Raw genomic sequence first — 23,383 nt, forward strand, 5'->3', positions numbered from 1 at the left:
CCTCAGGTGGAATTGGAGTTGTCAGCGCAAGAGAAGGCAGCTGATCCACCTGACTCTCTATAAGAATCTATGATCCCAACAATTGACCCATAAGTGCCTGCAACTGTGAGGAAACACCCCAAGAGTACCACAAAAATGCTCCAACAAACCATGAACATCCAGTACCTCGAACTTTGCCTACCTTTAGCCCAGTTATCGTATAGCCACATGCAACCCATTGGCTGAAAACACATGAGAGTTCCTAGCAAAGCACCAATGAGAGAAACCAATGAGTTAAAAACAGGGACGGAGCTGGCAATAATATAAGCGATCACTGCAATACCCGAAGTACAGCTGAGCCAAGTGACCCAGTGGGTGACGGTATTGTTATTCAGATGCCGTGATCCACGGAGAATGTGAACAAATATATACTTGGCTGGTATCTTCAGTAACCAATATGTGTCAGCTAAATTTAGAGTCAGCCTTGGTGGGGGGAGCTTACATGTGAGCAGATCGTTGTGGTGACAATCAATCCTGGCAATGCGAATCCATAGCAAATTTTCTTCACAACACCTCCAGCTGACCCAAGTGCCGGAGAAGAGACATAAGTTCCGCAATAGTAGTAAACAACGCAACCGATAACCATATATATCGCTGTTACGCCCGCCTGGCATACTAGTAAAGCTGGCGTATACTTTCGAGGGTCGCGCATCTCAGAAACAATCGCAAAGAACCCCGGAGTGCCCGAAAATGCAAACACAAGACTGCAGGCGGCAGTTATTGCTTCGGTAAAAGATGGATTGCCGATTATTTTATAATCAGGGACCCAGGGCGTATCGGTTTGTGGTGCGGCAGCAGGGCGGTCTTGTACGCCCACCGCGATAGTCACAGTCATAACTAGAAATGTCAGGTCTGGGTTGACTTCACGGTAACCCATTGCTTGTAGAGACATACCTGCAGTCAGAATACAGGGAAGGCCAACCCATGCCAGCCAGGTAATTCGTCCGAGTGTCCGTACACTACTAAGCGTGAATCCCAAAATTGCGGCAACTGCAGAAAACACGGCAGTGCATGCACCATGACTTGAGACTGCATTGAAGCCGATAGAGACGCCGAGAATTCCAGAGCCACTAACAAAGACCCAGTCTACCAATTGTTAAAAATGGCTTCGGTCTACTCCTCTTTTGAGTACTCACAGAGGCAAAATGCTACTGAGAGGACCCCTCGACCGGCTGGCCCAAACATCAGAGCACCGGCATCATCAATGCCATATACCTCGCGATGATTCAATTTGAAGGTACCAATAACATAGTTGGACCATGTGCAAATACACGCAATGACACATAGGCAGATTACACCGGGCACAATGCCCAGGGAGTCCAAGGCTGTTGGTATTGAGAGTACTCCCAGGCCAATCTGAGTTTTCATCATGAGAATGATGGTGCCCATAAACCCCACCTAATAAATTGTTAGATTCTCCAAAAATGATAGTGGCATTGACTATTTGCGATGCGCACATTGCGATAGTTGGGACCATCTTCGGTGATCTCGCCGAACACGACATCATGCGTCGGTTCATTTGGCCAGTCTTTTGGGTCGAGTTCGGCTTTTATAGGAGGTATCTCTGACACTGTCATTGTGTAAAATCAGTGTGGAATGTGAAAGAAACTTCCTGCAAAGGCATGCCCACTGCTTTTATAAATGGCGATGTACCAGGCATCCAATTAAAGGTCAGCAATTCCGATGACAGAACGTCCTCTTCACTCCACATTTTACGCTGGGTGAGGGTCAGAATTGGAGTAATGTGCGGAGAAGAGGGGGCAGGTGTAGATCCTCTGAATGTGAGGGGTGAAGTCCTTCAATTAAAATTGGATTATGTACGGAATAAGTGCCGAATTTGAATTTGTTGCGAATGCTCCACCCGGCGCACAAGGAAAATCTTACGCGATTCTTCTCATTTGTCTCTTAATTGACACTCTTCATGAGAGAGGCGCCTACTTGAAGTGAATCTTCCCCTTGATGCGCGAATTTCTGGAAAGATTCTCGGATATGTCCACGGAAGGGAGCTTAGACTAGGAATTTGATCGACCGGTGAGAGTAAAAGCAATTGGAGTGGTCGGTGGCAAGGAAGATCTCTGAGAAGGGAGACACCTGAGTTGGCAAATGAATCGGAATGCAAACATTAATTTAAATACTCTATAGATGTTGTTTGTTGCTATCATTGAAGGCAAAGTTAAAGCGGCTTCGAGATCCCTAAGTAGATGTTTAGCTACTTGATACTTTTAAAAGGATATTGGCAAGGCTTGCCGTTTGCTTCGAATAGTTCAATGTGTGCTCAAATAGGTGCACAGTACACACTATAACCCCGATATCGCGAGCTCGCGTGAATCCATCCCGTAAGTTCTTGTGGGGAATAGCCGGTAGGTTGCCGTAGCGTGGGGTGTGAGATGCGGGGCTCTGGAAATCATGAATTGCGTGGAGAGAGTAGTTAGTCAATCGAGATTGACGTCAAACAACTACTAATAATGGATCGTTGGAACTTCCAGTCGTACCTGGTGCACTGGCGGGTTCAACCGCCCATTTGGGATAACCATTCCAGAATGCGGATTCTGTTAGTCATTGCATTAGCGATATGAATAACTATTTCCCTCTATGACACACTCAATTTGTAGATAAATAATGGATAACTAGACTCGTAGCTTATAGATAAGGGTCATTCATTAGTAGTCATTGTGGCAGCCATCCTTTGATCATAGACTTCAAACCCTATAGTGGAATCCCTGTCGTGATCGGCAATCGGCAGCCACACCCGAGCTAAATATGGAGTCTCGGAACAGCCGAGCTCGGGATATGATTGGATCCTCACACGCAAAACAACACCAACGAACTATACAACAGCATTTAGCGAAATGTCACGCAAGGTGTGTGGTGAAATTGTGCAAGGGTCGTGTCCCATGTCGAACAGATTACGCTGAGAGGAGCATCCGAGTCAGAGATGCATGGTTGCTGGCGAAGGGGGCTTCAACTGCCGCCAGAACCGGAGCATAATGCAGATTGTCTGCTGACTTGGTGAAGCTGAACCAGCTCCGAAATGTCCCTAGTCCCGGTCCCTTTTCAGGCGGTGAGTGTTTTTGCTATCCTGCTATATACCCATCCAAAAAAGCTCTACTACTACTCATACTCCAGCCTCGATGGCCCTTAGATTAGATAGACTATAATATATTACGATTCATCATATCATTTCCGGAATGAGTAACATTATCTCGAGCCAAATATCCGAGTAATTAATTTTCTGCTTACTATTTAGGGTTTCGGATTTAGTAACTGGCGGATCGTAAAATAGTGTTAGTACTGGCTCTCTAAACGTTATATGCACTACTTATATCAGTCCCGGTCATGTCAGAACATAGCGTTCTGACCTATTTGGTCTTTGGCCTGTTCGGTTAGCGGGTCTGGGCACCGTAGTCCAGGCGCATGTCGTAACAAATAGAGTGCTATCTTAAAACCTTTTGATTAGAGCCCCTAGCGCTAATAGAGACCCGTAGAGATATATAGGCCCTGCCGAGTTGAATCTGAAAGTTAATCAAGGCTTTCTAATAAGCTGCCTTATAAATATAGCCTAATTATCCTGAGCTTTTATAATTAAATTATCAGTGTATATCGGTCTATTAATCAGACATCATCCTGACCATCACGGTGTACCAGTGACATTTATAAATACCATGCTTCAGGAAACGATATCATTCTTCAGGTTGTTGTCAACTCGGGGAGGGCGCATATAGTATCGGTGCAACATGTGAGAAATATTGAGTCTGGTTTGTTTCTCCAAAACACCCAACTTAAACAATCACATTTAATAGCCAGGTTCAGAAGTACTCTGACTGGGCATCTGATGGTCAGTTGTAGGAGTCATGGTTTCCGTTACCCTGCAAGTCCAACTGGGAGATTCATCCACCTGGTAGCCTGCCCCTTCTCTGGCTTGTATCTTGACTTAGTGGAATATGACAGTTATTTGTGCGGTCAAGTGCAATTAGTTCCGACTTTCGGATCTCGATCTGAAGCACAGGATGATGGTTCCGGCTCTGTGCCTCGGCCGGAAGGACTTCTTCCACAAGAAAACAAAATGGATGCACTAGATGGAGATCGAAGGTTCATTAGATAGGCAAGCACCCTCTAGAAAAGCACGAGGTAAGCTTATCATTACGTGAGACCGATGCTGCTTACTCTGCACGACCAAACAATAGACCGGGCTGGCAGCGAAGGATAGGTACCTATTGCCTAAAATAGATAGTTTAAGACTGGCAAAGACCGCTAATTTCATGGACACTACTCCGTACTTCTAATGCTTTGGTTAGGATTATGTCATCTATCATACACTTAGCGCGACTGTATCTGTTTGCGCCTTTCAATTCTCTCTGTAGGTACAGGCCTTTATTTTTGGCATCCCAAGCAATATTGCAGCGGAATGTCGGATTAGTTAAACACCAATCCACAAAAGCCTCAGGGTCTGCCACTTTCTATGCACCCGCCAAGCCCCCTAAAATGCCCACCAATCCCAGCAGTCCGGCGATGCAGCTAAACGCCCCTCATTGGTGGCGCCCCCACCAACCCACCAGATCCCGAAGGGTTGCGGGTCTGCCCTTTGGACAGTATCCAATTAACAGGCTCTATGTGAGACTCCCCATCCAGCCTATGACGCAGGGCAACATTCACGATGCTCCTGTCGGAATGCTCCGATTCCACTCACTATGCTCTTACGTCAGAGTGGTCGGGCAAGGGTCCAATCGTGTGGTGGAAAGGGAGGTTGGATGATTGACAGGGCAGGAGAACGGAGTATATTTTGTTGTCAATCTGGCCGATCGGCGTCTCAGATCTGATACAGGAATGTGTTTGGATTTTGGGTTGTGAGAGGATGAAATGCACCGAGGGTGCGTCGTATGTATGTATACACAAGAATAGATACGAGAGATAGACTGTTTGACTGGATGATCGGATCTATCGGCGGCCAGTTGCAGGACTCGGAATGCTCCTAGCGGGTTATTAGGTAGAAAAGGCATGATGGAACCACGAGAACGGAGGCTTTCCGGGGGCATAGTCCCCGGTCTTGGAGCCTCGGAGAGAAGTGTATCAGGCGTGATAGGCAATGGCAAACGGCTTGAACTACCTGTATCTCTGTCAGTAGCGGCCAGTGTTTGCGGTGTATCTTATGCACCGGACTGCACCAATTAGAAAGAGATACCGAGTCTGTACTTTGGATAAGAAGGTGAGTGGCTGGTCCCTGTCTCTCTGTAACCCTGAAAGGATCACCGCCTGAATTTGCCCCATCGAGCCAAATCTGCAACCCGTGACTGGCTCGTGATTCGGCAGGCCAAGGAACTAACTGCGGAGCTCAAACTGGCTCGACTGCTTCTGACTCGTTCATGGCATGACTCCATCTCACTCCACCCCAAGCCAGGAGTCCAGAAAAGAAAAGAGGAGAAAGATTCCAGTGATGCCTGTGAGACTGAGCAATGCTGGGACAACCTTCCAGTGACATGCTGACCCCCCCCACTCCGTCAGCAACCACTGCAGGTAGCCTCAAGGGAGCAGCTACTTACGGCCTCCCGCCGGTCCTCCCTGTTTCACTGACTGGCATCTCACTGGTCCATTATTGATGGAATTGCCTGAGAATGCCCCGGAGAGAAAAACAATCTATTATCTGCTTTATTTATTAATTTATCGCGTGCATCCCGTCCTGGGACAATTGTTGGTACCGCCAGCCCGTTGGGACCCCTTGGCAATCGTCAAACGGTCGACAAAACACCCTTTGACCTCGTTAACCATCCCAAAATTCAATTCCCCTTCCCTGGATCATTCTCCCGAGGCCCCATTCCTGTTACTGTCGAGACTGGCTTGGCCCATTGAGAACTGGTGATTTCCTTGACATCCACTCTTCAAGACCCTTTTTCTTCCATTTTTCCGCTGGGCGTTGCCTCTCAGCACGGACTCCACCATTGTGCGACCCTCCATTGGGTCGACCCTGCAAAAAGAGGAGCCCGTCGGAGATAGCCACAGGGACCCAAGGCCCCCAAAACAGCGCCGTGTCCTCTAGTGCTGCGGGGACAGTTTCCCTGGCTTCCACTCTTGGAGTTGCAGGGTCCTGGTCCGTTCACCACTCCTCCTTCGCCCGTGACAATCAGGTTTGGTTTTTGCTCTTGGTCAATATTATTCCCTCTTTCGCCCTCCGATCCATCACCGAATCCCTTTCGTCGCTCAAGAAGGTAATACCAGACGTCTCACGATCCTCCCACAACAGACGCCCCCCCCCTGTCAAAGCAAGACGATGAGTAGAGCATGAAAAGAGGCTGTTCTGGCACGTCGTTTCTCGCTCATCGTGGTACCTGTGAGGGCCCATCGCGGTCGCTCGTGTGGACCTTGACTCAGAGATCACCAAACAATCGCGGTTGCCATCTTCCGTCCGAGCCGTGAATGTCAAACGCGATGGCTTCCATCCTAGGGTTGTTCAACTCGGCCGCTTGGCTTTCTATATTGTTGACCGTGCTGGCTCTGCTACATTGCGGCTCAGCCCAGATGTGCTCCTTCTGGGAGTCCGGGTGTATCGATCCGCTCGCCCAAACCGCCGTTCCGATTGACTTCTCGCCACTGTTTCCAGACCCGATCACCTTCTTCTATGCCTTCGATGAACTCATATCCGGCAAAGGCCAGGGCCCGATGACCAAGACCAGTTACTGGCTGCGATATCAGGATCGGAACATCAACAAAGATGCGGTGACGTCAAATCGGACGTCCGAAATTGCCCTGCGTGTGGGCAATCTGACGGGCACCCCGTCGGGAACTACAAATGGCTGCGACGGGATTTGGGGGAGTCCTTGCTCCCATGATATCAAAGGCGCTCTGCAGCATACCATCTTCCACCTCGCTACCTCGGGCGAATACTATTCAAAGCCTCTCGAAGCGACCTTGGCACACATGATGGTGTACCCTCCCTCCCTTCCGAATTGCGGAGCTCCTATCTTTGATGTAGCATCCATTCCTGTGCAAGGTATATACTCCAGTCAATATCATCGACAATGTGATCGTGTTCACTAATCAGACTCCAGAATTCGCCAAAGAGAGAGTCCCAGGTCCAAATGTCACTGCGATGCCTTCTGGCTCGGGTAATCACCCATGGCAGGTTTGGTACATTGATGGCATGACCTCGAATCAGCAAGCTTCCCAGGTCGCAGTTGGAATCATTGCTCGTTCACCGACATATAATAGCCCGCCACCGCTTACTCCTGACGAAATCCAGGTGGAGCTAGTATGTCTTCAGGCTCCGCAAGGCCCGCCAGTCGGTCCTTCCAAGGGATCATGATGGAGGGGGCTTCGCGAAAGGGTGATTTTTGATCATTCCTGAATTTCTCTTATCTTATTCTCTGGTCTGTCGGTTGAGCAAAACAATTGACTGCGGACTGCATATGTGGAAACATTCGACAGCTCATTGATCATATGTGCCAGTCCATGGAGTTCGGCATGATCGTGCAAATGAGAAGCCGGCAACACTGCCGCGAGGGGTCTGCCCACTGATCACGATCAGTCGAAATATCTCGCTGTCTATATGTTCCAGGGATGGCTTGGTCGATTTTTCCAATATGAAGCGACTAATATACTAATCATTATCCGGACTCGGGATACGAATTGGGTAATATACATGGAGCAGCAGGAGGCAAGGACCTATCGCTCGCCCTGTTCCCTCTGGCCCTTCGGTCTCTGCCTTCAACGCCTCTGCCTCACAAAGTCGGCCAACTATTATCAACAGGCTTCAAATTTCCGGGCCCCCTGAAGTCCTCCAAAATATCCGCCTGCTCGCTCAGCAGCACTCTCTCCGTCTGAATCCCAATCTTCGCAAGACCTCTCCATCTCTCCAAATCGGCCGGATTCCTCTTGTCGCCATGCGCATCCTCCGCCTTCTCCCAATGGCCCTTGGAAAAAATCCCAGCATGGTGGTGATCTTCTGCCGAGGGATATCGAATACCAGCGAGCACATTGTCCCAGTCTCTTCAAGCCAGTTGCATTGCCATAGCTCACCTGGTCGGATACATTGATATTCCGCGGCTTGGAAGTTGATACGACCTGCCATTGGCCCGCCGTGGATTGCATAATTGATGCGGTCCTCGTTTTGAAACCACATCTCGTATCGCCATTTCTCGGGTCGACCGGCGCTGTCTTGTGCGTCGTAGTCGTATATCACATGGCGGTCGCGGAGATCCGCGTTGAAGGTTGATCCTTTTAGAGACGGACGGACGGGCATCGTGAGGGCTTGTGTGGATTGTGTTTGAATTACGATGTAGATTTCAATTGAAGTTTGGGTGCAAGAGGTGGTCTCAGAGAGCATAGCTTTCGGATGTCCCGATTCATATGTCTGACTGAGGGCATGGAATCGGAATAATACCAAGTGTACATAATTTTAGCATCGAATCCGGTTTCCGTCCGATCTTTCTTACTCGTCTGTGCCGTACGGCCCGATGGATAGCACCACAGCCCACTTTCATATCCACCTTGGATGTCTCCATGCCCAGCTATTCGTGGTGTTGACGGAATTCACGGATATAGAATGCGGCTTGCTTGTATGATATCATGACTCGCGAAATGAATTCCAAAGTTTGAAATATTATTTGTATTTGTCCAATAGTGACTACAGGCAAAGTAGTAGATAGAAAATGTCCAATATCCCGCTGGAGTGTAAAATAATTCGGTGATACTTCGTCCGATTGGGCGGCATGTCCAAAAAAAAATCATGTTGGGCCAGGGGAGGCTCGAACTCCCGATTTCGGCTAATATTATCATGACAACGTCCCTGGGGAGGGATCATCACATAAGAGCCACGCCTTAACCAACTAGGCCACAAGCCCGCGAGTTGTACCTCTCCTTTCAGGATAACTGCCTATAAGTCCCACCGATCCCGTCTACATTGGTGGTCTCAAAGACCCACACTAGATTTAGCAGGATTGTCTGCCTTTGACGCTGCGTTCTCGGCCAGTGGGTATTGTTTGCGCTTTTTCAAAGGTGCGTTTGTCCGGTTATTTGTAGGCGTATGTTTGAAGTAATTCATCATTCAAAATTCAGGGTATTGTTGGTGTAAAAGAGTTCGGCTTGGGCGATGAGAGAAAATTTTTGGTTAAGAGTGTGGATCACGTGTGGCTCGCGGGCCATCTTTCTTCCGGCAGGAAGATTAACTTGACGGGTTGGAAGGAGTGAAACTGGCCAATTAGAATCATTGCATGGGAGTGTGTGCTACTCTGGGGTGCTAATTGACTCTTTTCTTATTCCTTCGATTGTATAACTAGCTCAATTTACGATCTGACGGGTCTTCAGGATTATCATGGATCCAATAATGTTGACCGTTGCCATCAGTCCCCATAATCAGGGTCTGTTTACCCGGTGTGGGTTTCCAGAATAGGAAGTCCGTCGTTCCTGGACCATCACGATATCCTCGATTGGGTGCAAGACTCATTGTAAGCAATAACTCACTAGTAACCTGTAACTTCCAAGAATGTCTGCTCTCGTCAGCATCTTGCTGTATTTAATCCTCACCTCATTCCCTCCCATCTCGCTCGTTTTCCCCCTCTCGCTCCTTTCCTTCCCCACGTGCACCGCCCCTTCAGGAACGATCAACAACGCTACCCACCGCCAGACAGCCACTCCCGTGTCCCTCCGAGATGGCCAAGTTCACTCTTCATCTCCAAAGACTCTGGGCTCTGGTTCCGCTGCTCATCATGCAAGCAGTTCTGGGAGGTCTGGCTCCGAACGTCACGGCATCCTCGCTACCTGGCTTGTCCTCATACGTCGCAGGGCCGGGGTTCCCCACCTCGGTATTTGGGTAGGGATACCGGGAAGCTTGGGGCAACCATCGAAATCTAAAGCTAATCTGATCCGTAGATCCTACTATGTATCCCCAGCACTGCCAACTCGGGAACCTCAGCCGATCATCTACGATCCGGTGCTGGACCTCACCTTCCCCTATGAGCTGACCAATCCAGACATTATCCCCGAGAGCTCGGATGAGGTGTTCTACCCCGTGCCGAAGGGGAACATGAACTCGCAGCAGAAGCATGCCTTGATCGAAAGTGTGAAGACAAATGTCTCTAAGATCATCAAGTCATCTGGCTCGGAGGCGCCCTGCTCCAAGTGCAAGAGGGCCCTGGCAGCGGCCAAGCCAGCTGCCTTGTACGCTCCGGTACTGGTGCCGGATGCTTTGATCAGCATGTGCAAAACCTTCGAGTTTCAGTCTGATGATTCCTGCGAGGAGAACTTTGCACCACAGGCCTTTGGTGCGATCTGGACGCAGATCCTGGCCTTTGCTGATCTACAAGGTCTGGACGGGCAGTATATTTGCCATTCTCTCAACAGTGACTTTTGCGAGCAGCCTCAGACCCGGGACTTGGATACTTCCAAGTTGTTCCCCAAGCCCAAGCCGGCACAGGTGCACGTGCCCAAGGCTAGTGGAGAGCGTGTCAAGGTACTCCACATGTCGGATTTCCATCTCGATGCACGGTATGCGGTTAGTGCGGAAGCCAACTGTACCGGTGGACTGTGCTGCCGCAGCGACAGACATAATGCTGACTCGGAAGATCACGTTCTCTCTCCTGCTTCGGCGTATGGGGCTTTCCAGTGTGATACCCCGTACGACCTGGGTCTAGCTGCTCTCCAGGCTGTGGGACCTTTGACCGGCACGGGTAAGGGCCGTAAGGATGAGTCCCTAGCGTGGACGATCTACACTGGTGACTTGATCTCCCACGATTCCGAGTCTCAGATGTCTCGGGAATACCTTGAATACACCGAGACTAGCATTTTTCACATGTTCAAGGAGTATCTTTCGGGCCCTGTTTTTGCAGCTTTGGGAAACCATGACTCCAGTCCTGAGAATATCGATGCCCCTCATAGCCTTCCAGGCCGTCTTGGGGAGCAGTCTTCCTGGAACTATCAGCATCTAGCTGGTCTGTGGCAGCATGAGGGGTGGATCAGCAAGGAGACAGCGGAGGAGGCTAGCACGCACTACGGTGGCTATTCGGTCAAGACGCATTTCGGATTGCGTGTCATTGCTTTCAACACAGGTATTTTGGGCCATTCGATTGATGGGAATGACGAGTGAGCTGACCTTGCCAAAGACTTCTGGTACAATTCCAACCTGTTCAACATGATCAACACCACCAATCCAGACAATTCAGGCATCTTCTCCTGGATGATCGACGAGCTCCAAAAGGCCGAGGACTCGAACGAGCGTGTCTGGCTCGTCGGCCACGTCCCCAGTGGCTGGGATGGCAACGGCCCAATCCCAGACCCAACCAATCTCTTCTACCAGATCGTGGACCGCTATTCCCCGCATGTAATTGCAAACATCTTCTTCGGCCACAACCACGAGGACCAATTCATGATCTACTACGCCAATAACGGCACGGTCCAAAATTCAAACACTGCACTTACCACTGGCTGGATCGGACCTAGCGTCACGCCCTTGACTAACATGAACAGTGGCTTCCGACTGTACGAGGTTGACACCGGGGACTTCAACATCTACGAGGCATACACTTTCTTCAGCAATACCTCTGAATACACAAGTCTCCGTGAAACCGGGCCAACGTACCGCTTCGAATATTCTACTCGTGACACTTACGGTCCAGCGGCGGGCTGGGAAAAGGATGCTCCGTTGAATGCGACATTCTGGCACCGTGTAACCGAGGCCATGGAGAAGGATATAAGCCTCATTACGCTGCAGAACCACTTGCAGGGTAGAATGAGTGTCAAGAGTCCCAAGTGCGATACGGAGGCTTGCCAGAAGGCGAAGATTTGTTACATGCGGAGTGGAAGCGTTGCTCTGGGTCAGCAGTGTCCGCAGGGGTAAGTTTATTACTTTTTTCATCCTGGTCGAAGGGCGTGTTTGCTAATATGGACTCTAGGTATGCCTCCGTCCAGAGCGCTTTCAAGCCGACGTAGTTATGTACTTCAGCCTTGCTTGATTCATATCATGGTGTGCCCGTAGCCGGGCTCTGTCCATAGTTCTCGACGTTTTTCATTTTCACATACTAGATAGCGAAGCATGAAATCATGAGAAATTTGAGAATCAATTGCCGTCTTGTGCATTCTTGCGGTGTCTTCTTGGGATTCTCCCACGGAACCGGTAGACTTGTTTAACCGAGAGTCACCATACTTCCCTGCTGTCAGTATAGGTAGAAATGTAATCGCGGCGCCTATACATATAGCAAACTATTCTGATGGGGAATGGTTTGATGTCTATTTGGGAAGCTTCCAGTCACCAGCCCTGACTGTCTTCCATGCACTGATTTGGGAACCCAGGGGATTTCGTCGTTCAGGTAGTTAGGCTGTAGATGTGCCAGAGTGGGCGATTTTAGAATGTTAGTGTGTTCCGACCATCGGGATACTTCTTTTCTTGGTTTCTTTTTCAAGGAAGTTTGAAGATGTCAGCCTCCAAGGTTGGTGGTGACTTGACTGATTCCTTTCTGCAAAAGCGGCACATGATACACAAGTACCAGCCTGATCGACGATATATATTTCGAGTGGCATTTAGGGATTTCATTATACTAGGGCTGCCCGCTGGAATGAATAATGAATACCCTGGACATTGATCGAAGCCCGCTATGCAGACCTTCGAACGATCTTTCATGTTAGGTCATCGCTTTCCTCAAGGCGACTGTCCCGTGATGGGACAAATACAAGATATGTATACGCTGCATTGTCAACTTGCTCGTAACGCTGTGCATGCTAACTGCATTCAAGGGTAATATAAAATGCAAAGCCAAATTCCCCGAAGTTTGGTATCATCCGTTGAACTGTATGGAAGTTTTATCGGTTCCTAGCAACGAAGGGACTTATAACGGAGACCTTGGATCATTCTCTTTATGGGAGCGTTGCGGCAAGGACGTTCACCATAACCTATGGAACGAGGTAAATTCAGTAGATTGTATTTTTCTTGGCCCTGGATATTGATAGCTGATTCTGGCAATCAATCCGAATATTCTAGACGCTGACAGGAACGTTCATTCCGACCATTTGATGTTTCTGATGTGGAACGATAGGCGCAGGTGAGTGAGGCCGCATAGCTATCAAAATATGAATCAAAGTTTTTCCATATCCTCCAGCAAGGGTTCCATAACTCAGTTGGTTAGAGTGTGGTGCTAATAACGCCAAAGTCGAGGGTTCGACCCCCTCTGGGACCACTTATTTTTCATCATCTTTTTTTATTTCTACAATTTTGTTCGTCAATCATTTTTTTTTCGTTTTCTGTTCTTTTTAAATAATATCATCTTGACCTTCGAGCTCATCTTCCCCTTGGAGTACCAAGCACCACGATACTGAGTAAAACTCTCAATTTTCCTACAGCCTAACGGTGCTGCTCCGTTCTACTCTTCCATGCGCAGATCCGATGCAATCCCAGTCTACAAGAAAGGGCATGATCAACATGAGAAGAAGATCCCCCTCTTTTGTCGGAGAAAATCCAGAGGTACTTGTAAGTGTAACCCCTTATTAAATGCTCATGCTCCTAGTAAATCCTCTCCCATTTATCTTGCAAAGTCTGCAGTTAGACATACATGTAGTAACTACTGGGGAGAGCCAACTCCGGCCGAACCACTATAGTCCCCGAGTTAAGCACATGGTCTCATCGTCGGCGATGACCCGTTCCCTCCAGTTCATTTGGTCATTGACCAAGCAATGGCCGCATAGTTTGCTGGTCACATAGTTTTCAAACCTGATCATACCCCGATTTGCTCTCGTGCCGCCAGCTCCCGAGCGCGTCGATGCATGACGTAGCGAAGGTCTTGGATAGCCTTTCTATATCGTCATCACCATTTTCCGGGCGATCCGCGACTTTTATAATCGCAGCAAGACCCGAAAGTACCTAGTGTAGCTAAAGACACTGCAACATCCTTGTCAAAGTCTCGAAATCCCGCTGCCTTTTTTTCTCGACTCGGCGTCCGACACTAACCTACAGCCTAAGTCTTATATTCGGGTTTCTTCGCGAACCGTGACTTACTCTATTTTCTTGCCATCCAAGCAAGCTCCATCTCAAAATTCACAATGGGTCTAAGGGGCGTTCAGTTGGGCCTCCGTGCGTGGGAGGTACGTATCGATCGAAGCTGTGGAGTTATGGCGCAAGTATGCGTTTACTAACACTATTGTCTGCACTTCAGTTCTTGTGGACTCTGCTCATCATGGCCCTCGTGGGTAACATAATCGCCTCGGCATTCTCAGGCAACCCAGCTACTATCAACTACGCGATGTTCTGTTCGGCGTTCTCGATGTTCTCGCTGATCTACCTGGTACCGGCCTCGTTCAATTCGGACTGGGCCTTCCACCCGATCATCATGGTCGTGGTCGACGCGCTCAACTGCGTGTTTTTCTTCGCCGCGGCTATCGCGCTCGCTGCGAAGCTCACAGTCCACTCTTGCCACAACCAGGTATGTTATCGTGTTCCTTTAGTTTTAGGCATGTCGACTAAATGTACTAATCCCCTCTAGTCCTATCTTTTAAGCAATGAAATCACCAACGGCGCGAACAACATGACGAAGCGCTGCCGTGAGTCCCAAGCATCAACGGCCTTTTTGTGGTTCGCCTGGGCTGGGTACATGGCCTCCGTCATCGTCTCTGTGTTCATGGCTCGGTCTTCGACTTCCACCCTCCGTGGCCGCAGTGCTAGCCGTCGCCGCCCTAACATGGCCCAGGTTTAAGCTCGCAGACATGACGAGGTGCAAGCTGGCTCATGAAAACTTCCTGGGTTGAATTTCACGCGAGGTTCATTTCCAGAAGCTTAGAAGCCTATCTCTTACTTCGGGTGTGATACGATAGTGTCATAATTTGAAACGGCGTTTGACGGCAATGCACTGTTGGACGGTTGTATGACTTTTGACGATCCGGTTTGGATGAGACCGAATGGAGGATATATAGAATGTTCACCTGGTTTTCTTCCGTGTCTGGATCCTGGATGATTCGAAATGGATAATGGAAAACGGAGAATGATGAACGAAGACGCGACTACTCTTTTTTTTTTTCTCCCGATAATATCGCGCGACAAAGTACGATATGGAATAATGCTTTTGGGTGCTGTTGTGCAATTACGATGTCATAATAATATTGATTAATTTTGCTTTGATACCGACTGTTTGGGTAATTCCAGAGCTTTCAATCTTCTCCAGCTTTTCCGTAACTCGCTTCCGGTAAGATAGGAAGACATCTGTTCGTTGGAGCTAGTTGAAGAGCTCTCGTAAGGGCGGCATGCCCCCTACGCAAGACCTATACTATACTCCATCCGCATACGCGGGGCTATATATATGTTCGCCGACCGGGGGAGTTCTCTTCTGCCGGACTTCTAGAATGTTGAAACTGGATAAGTAGGATTTACTGGAATCTAAGATGTCCATTTGCTTTACTTCTCATAGAGAAGCTCAAAGCAGCAATTGGAAAATTGATCGCATGACGTACAAAGTTGCTGATTCTCACGAGTCATGGAGCGGCAGCCTTGACTCATGCATCCGTGCGCAGAAGAGACGCAACATCTCAGTCCGTCGACTTCAACAGAGAATCTATTTTCTGTGATCAATTGGAAACTCATCATCATCTGATTGAACAATCTTCCAACACTCCCCGGTTGGCAGTTTCAAGCTAGGGCTTGGTAGCGGGGCATCTCCCCTCTGCTCCACTCGAAGAATTTCTCCAGAGCTCGGATCCGCCACGGCTTTGACAGCACCAACCTCCCATTTCGCCATCCCCTTTTCACCTCCCAGTCTTCCATCACAATGCCCATCAGGTGAGCTTGTGAAATGAGCGTTGGATTGAGTCTGTATCCGCTGACATTATCTCCAGCTACCTCATCCTCTTGTCCCGGCAGGGCAAAGTGGTATGTCCAACCCCCCTCGTCACCCACCCTGTTTCGCCGATGTGCTTGAGGTCGACTGACGCCGATTTTTCTCCTCGCAGCGTCTCGCCAAGTGGTTCACCACTCTCTCCCCCAAGGAGAAGGCCAAGATCATCAAGGATGTGACTCAACTTGTGCTGTCCCGCCGGACGCGCATGTGCAATTTCCTTGAATACAAAGGTGGCTTCTTCTCCGCGGCTCCGGCCAACCAGTCGTACAGCCTGCTGACCATGACCTGACTGCCAGACTCGAAAGTCGTCTATCGCCGCTATGCTTCTCTCTTCTTCATTGCCGGCTGCGCATCAACCGACAACGAACTGATCACCCTCGAGATCGTCCACCGTTACGTCGAGCAGATGGATAAATACTACGGGAACGTGTGCGAACTGGATATCATCTTCAATTTCCAGAAAGCATACTTCATCCTGGATGAGCTATTACTAGCGGGAGAGATGCAAGAAAGCAGCAAGAAGAATGTGCTTCGCTGTATCAGCCAGCAGGACAGTCTGGAAGATATGGAGGTGAGTCCGACCATGCTTTGTCCCTGCTGCCCGTCTCCTCCTCCTCAAGGGATCCCTTGTCATGCGCTGTGCTACCCCCAGTACCTGACAGTTGGGATCTCCTTTCTCCGTGTCTCATTGACCTTCTACTCCTCCCCTTTCTCTTCCAGGCGCCATCGGGCTAATGCTCTCCGCCCTAGGTTGAGGAAGATGTTGTCACCAAGATCATGTAGCGACCGGGATTCGAGACTCTTCTTTCTTCTTTCATTCTTTGTTATTCTGCTTTGGTCCTTTTTTGGTCTTCTTTGTCTACAGGCGTAGCGTGTTTCGTGACTCTATTTTTACCTCACTAATCAATATGACTGGGTCTCCTTTTCAGGACTCGGACGACGTGTCGCGCAACTTGGACCGAGTCGGGCTGTGAGCCAGGCTGGACCCATGGAACTGTGGCCCGAACCGGTCTTGATCAGACCTGCCCACCTTGTCCCAGCCCGAGCCACTCAGGAGGAACTCGGAAAGACTCTCTGCCACTCATTCCACTCATTCCTTTTGCTGCTAACACGACGACTGGACACCCCCAAAGGTTGGCCCGCCCGTGAGGTCAGTGCGGGCTCTCACTGGCCCCCAGACCACGACACGTGATCCCCGGTCGCAACGCATCTTCTCCCCCTCCCTCAATCGTCTGGTCGATCGCATCGCATCGGATTTCCATTTCCTCATCGCATTTCACCCTCTCTACTCCTTGTCTTTCTTCTATAAGTGCACCTTCCGCGGTGTGTACGGCGTCGTGGAAACTCACTTCCCCCCTTATCTGGCCTGTTTGCGGTTATCGCCGATCGGCGCCCATCACCTCCGTCTCCGGCGCGACCACCTCGCGTCATCATTCATCGCTTCAGCGACAGTGAGGCGATCGTGATATTTCTCACCATCTGCAGAGAATTCCCAATCCCAACGCTTATTCTACCGATCCAACTCTCTACCCGCTACGACAACTTCGACAGGATGAAGGTTGGCCCCCATTATTCCCCTCAGTCGCCATGGCGATAACGCTGAGAGCCACCGCTCTTTCATCGCTCTGGTCGCAGTTGCTTACCTACTTCTCTCGCTCTTCAGTTCCTACCTCTCCCCGAGTTCGAAGATGTTACGAGCTCGTTAAACTTTGATACAGCGGATTGTCACATCGAGGGTGGATGCGATCTGTACACGACCAAGGCTGCCCGATCTGATCGGAAACTCTACAATCACATCGAACAATCCCTCGAAGCCCAATATGAATCGATCCTTCGTCTTTCGGCGTCATTGTCCCCACCAAATGCCCACGATGCGGCCGAGACATTGAACCTATCCCGATCAAGTCCGTTTGGCCCCCTGAGCGAGCATTCCAGTCGGCGTACCTTTGCCTATCTCATCGCGACGCTCAATGCCAGCCATCCCGACTACGACTTCTCGCATGTGTTGAGGCCCACGGATTTCCGCCGTGAGCGACACATGAAGCGTGTGATGAATACAGTCAACTCCACACTGTTCAACCTCCGTCCCCGCGAGTCAATTGATCTCTCGCCATCATCACCAGCCACACTTTCTGGATCATACAATTCTGGCGCCCCTCCCTGGGGCCCTCGGATGTGGCGGATTATGGACGAGCATATGTCGCTCAAGGAGTGCTCGGTCTACTCGTACTCCCCTGAGGAGGACCCGTCTGACGCCGATGATGGAGCAATCTGGAGCTTGCATTACTTCTTCTTCAACCCGCTGCGAAAGCGGGTCTGCTACCTCTATCTCCGTGCGATCCCAATCCTCAGCCACACGCCGCCCGAAGACAACGAGGTTGTCTCTACGCCTCCTGGTAAGCGGACGTTCGACGACGGTTACCTGACGCCCGACCTGAGCTCAAGCAAGCGAGCCCGGTACTGGTTCGGGAGTCGGGCGGAGTCGTCCCTTCATCATGCCGAGAACGCGGATGATGAGGATCAGTACGTCCTCAGTGACGAGGAAACCCATTCGCGTAGGGGCAGCAGGGGCATGGTTCGGGCGATGAGTGAGGAGCTTGTGGATACCATGGAGATATGAGTTATGCAACTGGTGTACCTGTCTGACTTTTTCTTTCTTGATTGCGTTTGATTCTTTCAGGTCCCGTTGATCGGTGATTTGGTTTTGTTTTATCGTTTAACTGTCTTTTTAGCTGGGGGCGTTGGGGACCTGGGACTCGAGGAGCAATTCAACCTGCATTATATCTTTTTATGCCACGAGGGGCGTTACGAACAAGACTGATATGAACCGCCGCCCTCTTCTGACTCTGACACTGAGACTTTTTCCGTTCTGCTCCTGTCTATAAATTTAATAATATACTCTTTCTCTCTGACTTTGTCCTGTATGCTTTGGTCTATTTGATGGTTTATTAGAGTCTGTTGTCTGATAGCCGAATGGCTGATTTAGACAGCAATGTGGAATCCTAAGACCTGCTCCAAAGTATGCAAGACAGGTTTCTTTCATCGACTTCCGTACTTAATGGGACTTGATCTCTCGTATCGCTTTGTATCTACAGAGACTTGCCCCATGTTATCACGCCAGCGAACACATCGGAGGTGGCCCGTGCGCCGAGTTGGGGAAAGCTGTCCATTCTCCATTCCACTCTGACACAACTACTTCGCACCCATTGATACCCCTTTGAACATAACATAATGGCCGACGAGGACGAGCGCATTAAAGCTGAGAAGCTCGCTGCTGCCAAGAAAAGGGTACGCTCTCATCGCCGCTGGCGCCATTGCAATCACCAACACTAACCACTCCCATGTTATTGCAGGTAGCGCAGCTCCAGAAACAGAAGAAGAAGGCCAGCAAGAAGGCTTCAACCAACACGGAGACATCCAAGGATACCGAGAGTCCTAAAGATGTCGAAGCTACGCAAGAGTCTGCGGCTACCACGGAGACTACCCCTCCAGTAGACCCCCCCGCCGACGAGAAGCCGCAAGAACCTACGCCTGCAGACACTGCAACCCCGGAACAACCACCAGAGCCAGAATCGCAAGAAAAGCCAGCTGAACCATCCGAACCTGTCGAGTCTCCTGTCGAGCCCATGCCCTCGGCCCCCACCCCGCCTGATCCAGAGGCCGAGCCGCAGCCTGCACGTCTGGATACCCCTCGCGCCGGCCATGGCCGCCAGGCGTCCCTGTCGATTCAGTCGAAGATGCGCTCGTCATCGTTCCGCAGGTCCTCCATATCTCAAGGAAGCGCCCAATCTCCATCCGCCCTCAAGTCTCCATCGCAGCCTCTGCCGCCCTTGACTGGGGACGGGGAGTCCGTCCATGAAGTGTTCCGGAAACAGTCAACGAAGATTGAGGAACTGGAGAAGGATAATAAGAGGCTGGAGAAAGAGCTTTCGGATGCGACGACTCGCTGGCGCAAGACGGAGGACCAGTTGGAGGATCTGCGGGAGGCGAGTGTGGATGGGGCGGAGTTGAGGGAGCGATTGAAACAAGCTGAGGAGAAGGTGGCTAGTATTGAGGCTTTGGTATGGTCTATTGAAACTGTATTCTGGTGACGGATTGAGCTGACCTAAATTGCAGAAAGAGGAGATTGCCTCGCTACAACGGCAAAACTCACAGCTCCAGTCTCGGTCACACCGCAACAATGCTAGTATCTCCGTGCCCGGGACGTCAGAATCGCCGCCAGCGGATCTTGTGCGCCAGTTAGAATCCAAATCCGCCACTATTGAAGCCATGGAACTAGAGATCTCCAATCTGCGCGCCCAGGTGACGTCGCAGACATCCTCGAAGAGCGCCCATGAGACACAGGTGACCGCCCTCGAAGAGAAGCTATCAGAGAGCCAGGCCACCCTCGAAAAGTCACAGCGTGAACTCAATGATACAAAGCTAGCTCTCACTCGCGCCTCCGAGAAAGCAGTCAAGGAAGGCGTGGACAAGACATCTACCGAAACCCTGATCAAATCGCTGCAGCGCGAGATCGAAGAGTTGAAGAATGAGAAGGTTGAGGGTGAAAAGAAGATCGAGACCTTGGACAAGAAACTCCAAGCATTGGGTAATCTTCACAAAGAATCAGAGGCTCGGCATCAGACTCGGCTACGCGAGAGTGAGAAAGCAGAGAAAGAAACCGCGGTCCTACGGAAGAAGCTCGCCAGCATTGAAAACGAGAACCTTCGCCTCCGTGAGGAGCGTGATCGCATGCGCAAGCGTGATGCCGGTGGTGCAGACGACGAAGCCCTCGATGAGCTCGAAGACGAAGAACGCCAGCGTCTTGAGCGCCGAATTCGCGAATTGGAAGGCGAAAACTTTGACCTGCGTCGCGGCGTCTGGAAGGAGAAGCGCTCGGAGCTGACTGGCCAGCAATATTCCGACGAAGGACCCGAGTCTGCAGGTGACGTTGCGGCGAATGCCTTTGACGATGTCGACCTAGTTGGCGGTCGACCCGATCACTCGCGCCGTCGGAGCATGGCCTTGCAGCAGCAACACTCGTCCTTCTCAGATGTTCTGTCTAGTGGCTTTGCAGCATTTACAGGTGGTAATCGCGCGCGCGCTGGCTCGTCGAACCCACCGCACCCAGCTACCCGCGGTAGTCTCGAGCTCTTGTCGGAGGAGAATCTGGAAGATGAATTCGATGAGGCAGAGTTCGCCCGCGCACAGGCTGAAGAGGAGGCCCGTAAGCGGGTGGAGTGGGTGCGTGAAATCAAGCGCAAGCTCCGGGATTGGCAGGGCTGGCGTCTGGATCTGGTTGATAGTCGGGCTGGGGCTGAAGGTCCTGGTTTGGCTTTGGGGCAGATCTTTGAGGTTTGAGGGTTCGTTGTGTATTCTGCAGATGTATCTTCCGATTGAACTGGAGGGCATGAGGTATGTTTGGGGTGGAGGCGCATTCATGTTTTATATACCACTATTTTTGTCATCAATACACGTTTTGGAGGTTCCATGCTCGGCCAATGCTCATGCTGTCGTATAGGAGAGATGATCTTAGACCTTGGTTTGATATACCCAGAAACCTTGTAAATGATGCCGTGCAAGGTCTACTAGTAAGGGTCTAAAAGTCAACACTGGACTAGCTATACGCGCAACACACTGAACCATTATCTCAAAAAGACAAATGCAATGAATTCATATACTCAGTACTATGCAGTAGAAAAACAACAAATCCAATAAATCAAAAACATAACTCCGCATCAATCCGAATAATGCTTTCCCGTCAACACGCCCTCACTCTGCCTCCGCCTCTTCCCCATAAACTCACCCGCCCACCCGGAAATCTGATAAACCCAACCACCGGTAACAAGCACTCCAGACACGGTATTAATCAACCGAATCATCAGACTCAAGAATCCTGTCCTCTCCTCGCTGACCAGCAACAAGATCGGCTCAATGTTATACTTGAAGAAGATACCCGGGATCAGGTAGGGACTCTCGGGGATGGGGCCGGACTGGCTGGTTGCCCCGTACTGGTTTGTGAAGATTGTGTTGCGGTTGTAGCGGGCTTCGAGGGCGGCGGGGTTGAGCGTGTAGGCGTCGAAGGCGGAGCGGCCTTTTGTGTAGAGGGTTGGGACGATGGAGAGGAAGTATTGGAATTTGTTGTAGTGGTCTTCGGTTTCGGCGATGGTCTTGTCGAGAGGGTTTAGGAGGCTTGGGTAGTGAGGGCCGAAGGAGAGTTCGGTGATCATGTGGGAGAAGTTGAATGCTAGATATAGAGTGTTAGCGGATGTTGAGTGGATAGTGTATAGAGTGATAGAATGCAGATCGACAGATCTGGATAGCTTGTCGATCCAACTCGCAGCAATTGAATGATACCAAGTATGAGCGCAAGGTAGAAACTCACTCTCATGCGACAAATGCTCCCCCAACTCCCGGTATCCATGTCCACGCGCCGTGATATGGAAATCCCCCTGCACCTTATTGCCCTCCAAACTCCCATAAATCCGACAAGCATCCGCCTTCTCGCCCCAACGCATGCGCGGACCCTTCGCAAACTTGCGCCTCGGGTTGCGCCGCACCTCGCCCATAACATGGTGCACATGCGCGTCCTCCTCCTGCGCGCTCAACCGATCAGCCTCCTCGTGGTTAAGAGTCTGGTACTCATGCGATCCGTAGTTGCGCTTCTGCATCCACAAGTTCCAGGATGTGTCTTCGCGTTGGAGGAGTTCGCCGGCGAGGATGCGGTCGCCTGCGGCGTCTTGGATGTTGACTCGGAGCGTGTCGCAGGGCATGTGGACGACTATATCAAGGTTGAGCTGGAGTTGGTGCGAGACACCCTTTTCCACGCTGAAGTGGTGTTGTTCAGTGCCGCGCCACCATGTTTTGAGCTCGTGGAAGCTAAAGAGGGTGCAGATGGCGAGGATTAGAACGGTCCATTGGCCGCCGCGGGTGGTGGGTGTTGTATAGGATGATTTGGTTTTAGCTGGTAGAAAAAGGGCACTTGTCAGCTTCATACAGTAAGTTCGGGATGAATTGGAGACCAGAAGAGTATAAGAACGAGCATTTTGCTGTGGTAACTGCTTGTTCCTGGCAGTTCCTTGTTCTTGGATGGGGAGGTGATTATAGACTCACGGAAAGCGTCGAAGGTCTTTAGCCCTGACAGGCTACTCTTCTCCCCAAAGGTATCCTCATTGAGGCCCTTAGTTTCAAAGCCATTCATTGCGAATATGCAAGCCCAACAGCGACATGAAGGGAAGCAAATGTCGCCAATGGCAGAAAGTTGGGGGAGGCTTTGAGAAGTGGAGTATGAAAGTCAGATAAGGCGATGAGGCCAAGTAGCCCGATTGCCGCGATCTGCCAGTTGACGATCGCCCTCCCACTCGATTTGCCGAACAAAGGAAATATTCTACACCAACAATCATAATCCGTACCAATTGATTTCAAAGAATGAGGGTCAATGAGCCAGTAATGTACAAATGATGGTAAATTGTCTTTGAATAGCTAATGCAAGCTTAATTGCCAATCCGAATGCTCATGAGTGTCAACGTTATGGAGCGAAGCTCTCAAGGAGAGATGCAAGGAAATAA

At 50.3% G+C, this 23,383-nt stretch overlaps 9 protein-coding genes across 9 annotated transcripts; 6 read left to right on the forward strand and 3 right to left on the reverse strand.

The window, feature by feature from the left end:
* Positions 1-2: 2 nt before the first annotated feature.
* On the reverse strand, positions 3-1,616 carry N7458_010989 (uncharacterized protein; the record flags this gene model as incomplete). Its single annotated transcript, XM_056914371.1, has 5 exons — positions 3-422; positions 482-876; positions 934-1,125; positions 1,176-1,437; positions 1,497-1,616. 5 exons carry the CDS (start codon positions 1,614-1,616, stop codon positions 3-5), a joined length of 1,389 nt encoding a protein of 462 aa, XP_056763220.1.
* A 4,933-nt stretch (positions 1,617-6,549) lies between these two features.
* On the forward strand, positions 6,550-7,333 carry N7458_010990 (uncharacterized protein; the record flags this gene model as incomplete). Its single annotated transcript, XM_056914372.1, has 2 exons — positions 6,550-7,021; positions 7,080-7,333. 2 exons carry the CDS (start codon positions 6,550-6,552, stop codon positions 7,331-7,333), a joined length of 726 nt encoding a protein of 241 aa, XP_056763221.1.
* A 415-nt stretch (positions 7,334-7,748) lies between these two features.
* On the reverse strand, positions 7,749-8,269 carry N7458_010991 (uncharacterized protein; the record flags this gene model as incomplete). The annotated part of the gene is made up of 2 exons (XM_056914373.1): positions 7,749-7,940; positions 7,994-8,269. The coding sequence occupies 2 exons, from the start codon at positions 8,267-8,269 to the stop codon at positions 7,749-7,751; spliced, it is 468 nt and encodes a 155-aa protein (XP_056763222.1).
* Positions 8,270-9,677: 1,408 nt separating this feature from the next.
* Positions 9,678-11,952, forward strand: N7458_010992 (PPN1 endopolyphosphatase family protein; the record flags this gene model as incomplete). The annotated part of the gene is made up of 4 exons (XM_056914374.1): positions 9,678-9,838; positions 9,898-11,072; positions 11,127-11,856; positions 11,916-11,952. 4 exons carry the CDS (start codon positions 9,678-9,680, stop codon positions 11,950-11,952), a joined length of 2,103 nt encoding a protein of 700 aa, XP_056763223.1.
* A 2,100-nt stretch (positions 11,953-14,052) lies between these two features.
* On the forward strand, positions 14,053-14,702 carry N7458_010993 (MARVEL domain-containing protein; the record flags this gene model as incomplete). Its single annotated transcript, XM_056914375.1, has 3 exons — positions 14,053-14,094; positions 14,166-14,432; positions 14,493-14,702. 3 exons carry the CDS (start codon positions 14,053-14,055, stop codon positions 14,700-14,702), a joined length of 519 nt encoding a protein of 172 aa, XP_056763224.1.
* Positions 14,703-15,767: 1,065 nt separating this feature from the next.
* On the forward strand, positions 15,768-16,619 carry N7458_010994 (AP-1 complex subunit sigma; the record flags this gene model as incomplete). The annotated part of the gene is made up of 5 exons (XM_056914376.1): positions 15,768-15,778; positions 15,835-15,868; positions 15,949-16,066; positions 16,133-16,407; positions 16,587-16,619. 5 exons carry the CDS (start codon positions 15,768-15,770, stop codon positions 16,617-16,619), a joined length of 471 nt encoding a protein of 156 aa, XP_056763225.1.
* Positions 16,620-17,388: 769 nt separating this feature from the next.
* On the forward strand, positions 17,389-18,456 carry N7458_010995 (RNA polymerase III-inhibiting protein MAF1; the record flags this gene model as incomplete). The annotated part of the gene is made up of 2 exons (XM_056914377.1): positions 17,389-17,394; positions 17,500-18,456. 2 exons carry the CDS (start codon positions 17,389-17,391, stop codon positions 18,454-18,456), a joined length of 963 nt encoding a protein of 320 aa, XP_056763226.1.
* A 611-nt stretch (positions 18,457-19,067) lies between these two features.
* Positions 19,068-21,176, forward strand: N7458_010996 (uncharacterized protein; the record flags this gene model as incomplete). Its single annotated transcript, XM_056914378.1, has 3 exons — positions 19,068-19,124; positions 19,190-19,897; positions 19,953-21,176. 3 exons carry the CDS (start codon positions 19,068-19,070, stop codon positions 21,174-21,176), a joined length of 1,989 nt encoding a protein of 662 aa, XP_056763227.1.
* Positions 21,177-21,553: 377 nt separating this feature from the next.
* On the reverse strand, positions 21,554-23,016 carry N7458_010997 (endoplasmic reticulum-Golgi intermediate compartment family protein; the record flags this gene model as incomplete). The annotated part of the gene is made up of 3 exons (XM_056914379.1): positions 21,554-22,062; positions 22,201-22,779; positions 22,929-23,016. 3 exons carry the CDS (start codon positions 23,014-23,016, stop codon positions 21,554-21,556), a joined length of 1,176 nt encoding a protein of 391 aa, XP_056763228.1.
* Between the last annotated feature and the right edge of the window lie 367 nt (positions 23,017-23,383).

Source organism: Penicillium daleae, assembly GCF_028827525.1.
Source record: "Penicillium daleae strain IBT 16125 chromosome Unknown utg000008l_segment0_segment0, whole genome shotgun sequence".
Taxonomy (NCBI): domain Eukaryota; kingdom Fungi; phylum Ascomycota; class Eurotiomycetes; order Eurotiales; family Aspergillaceae; genus Penicillium; species Penicillium daleae.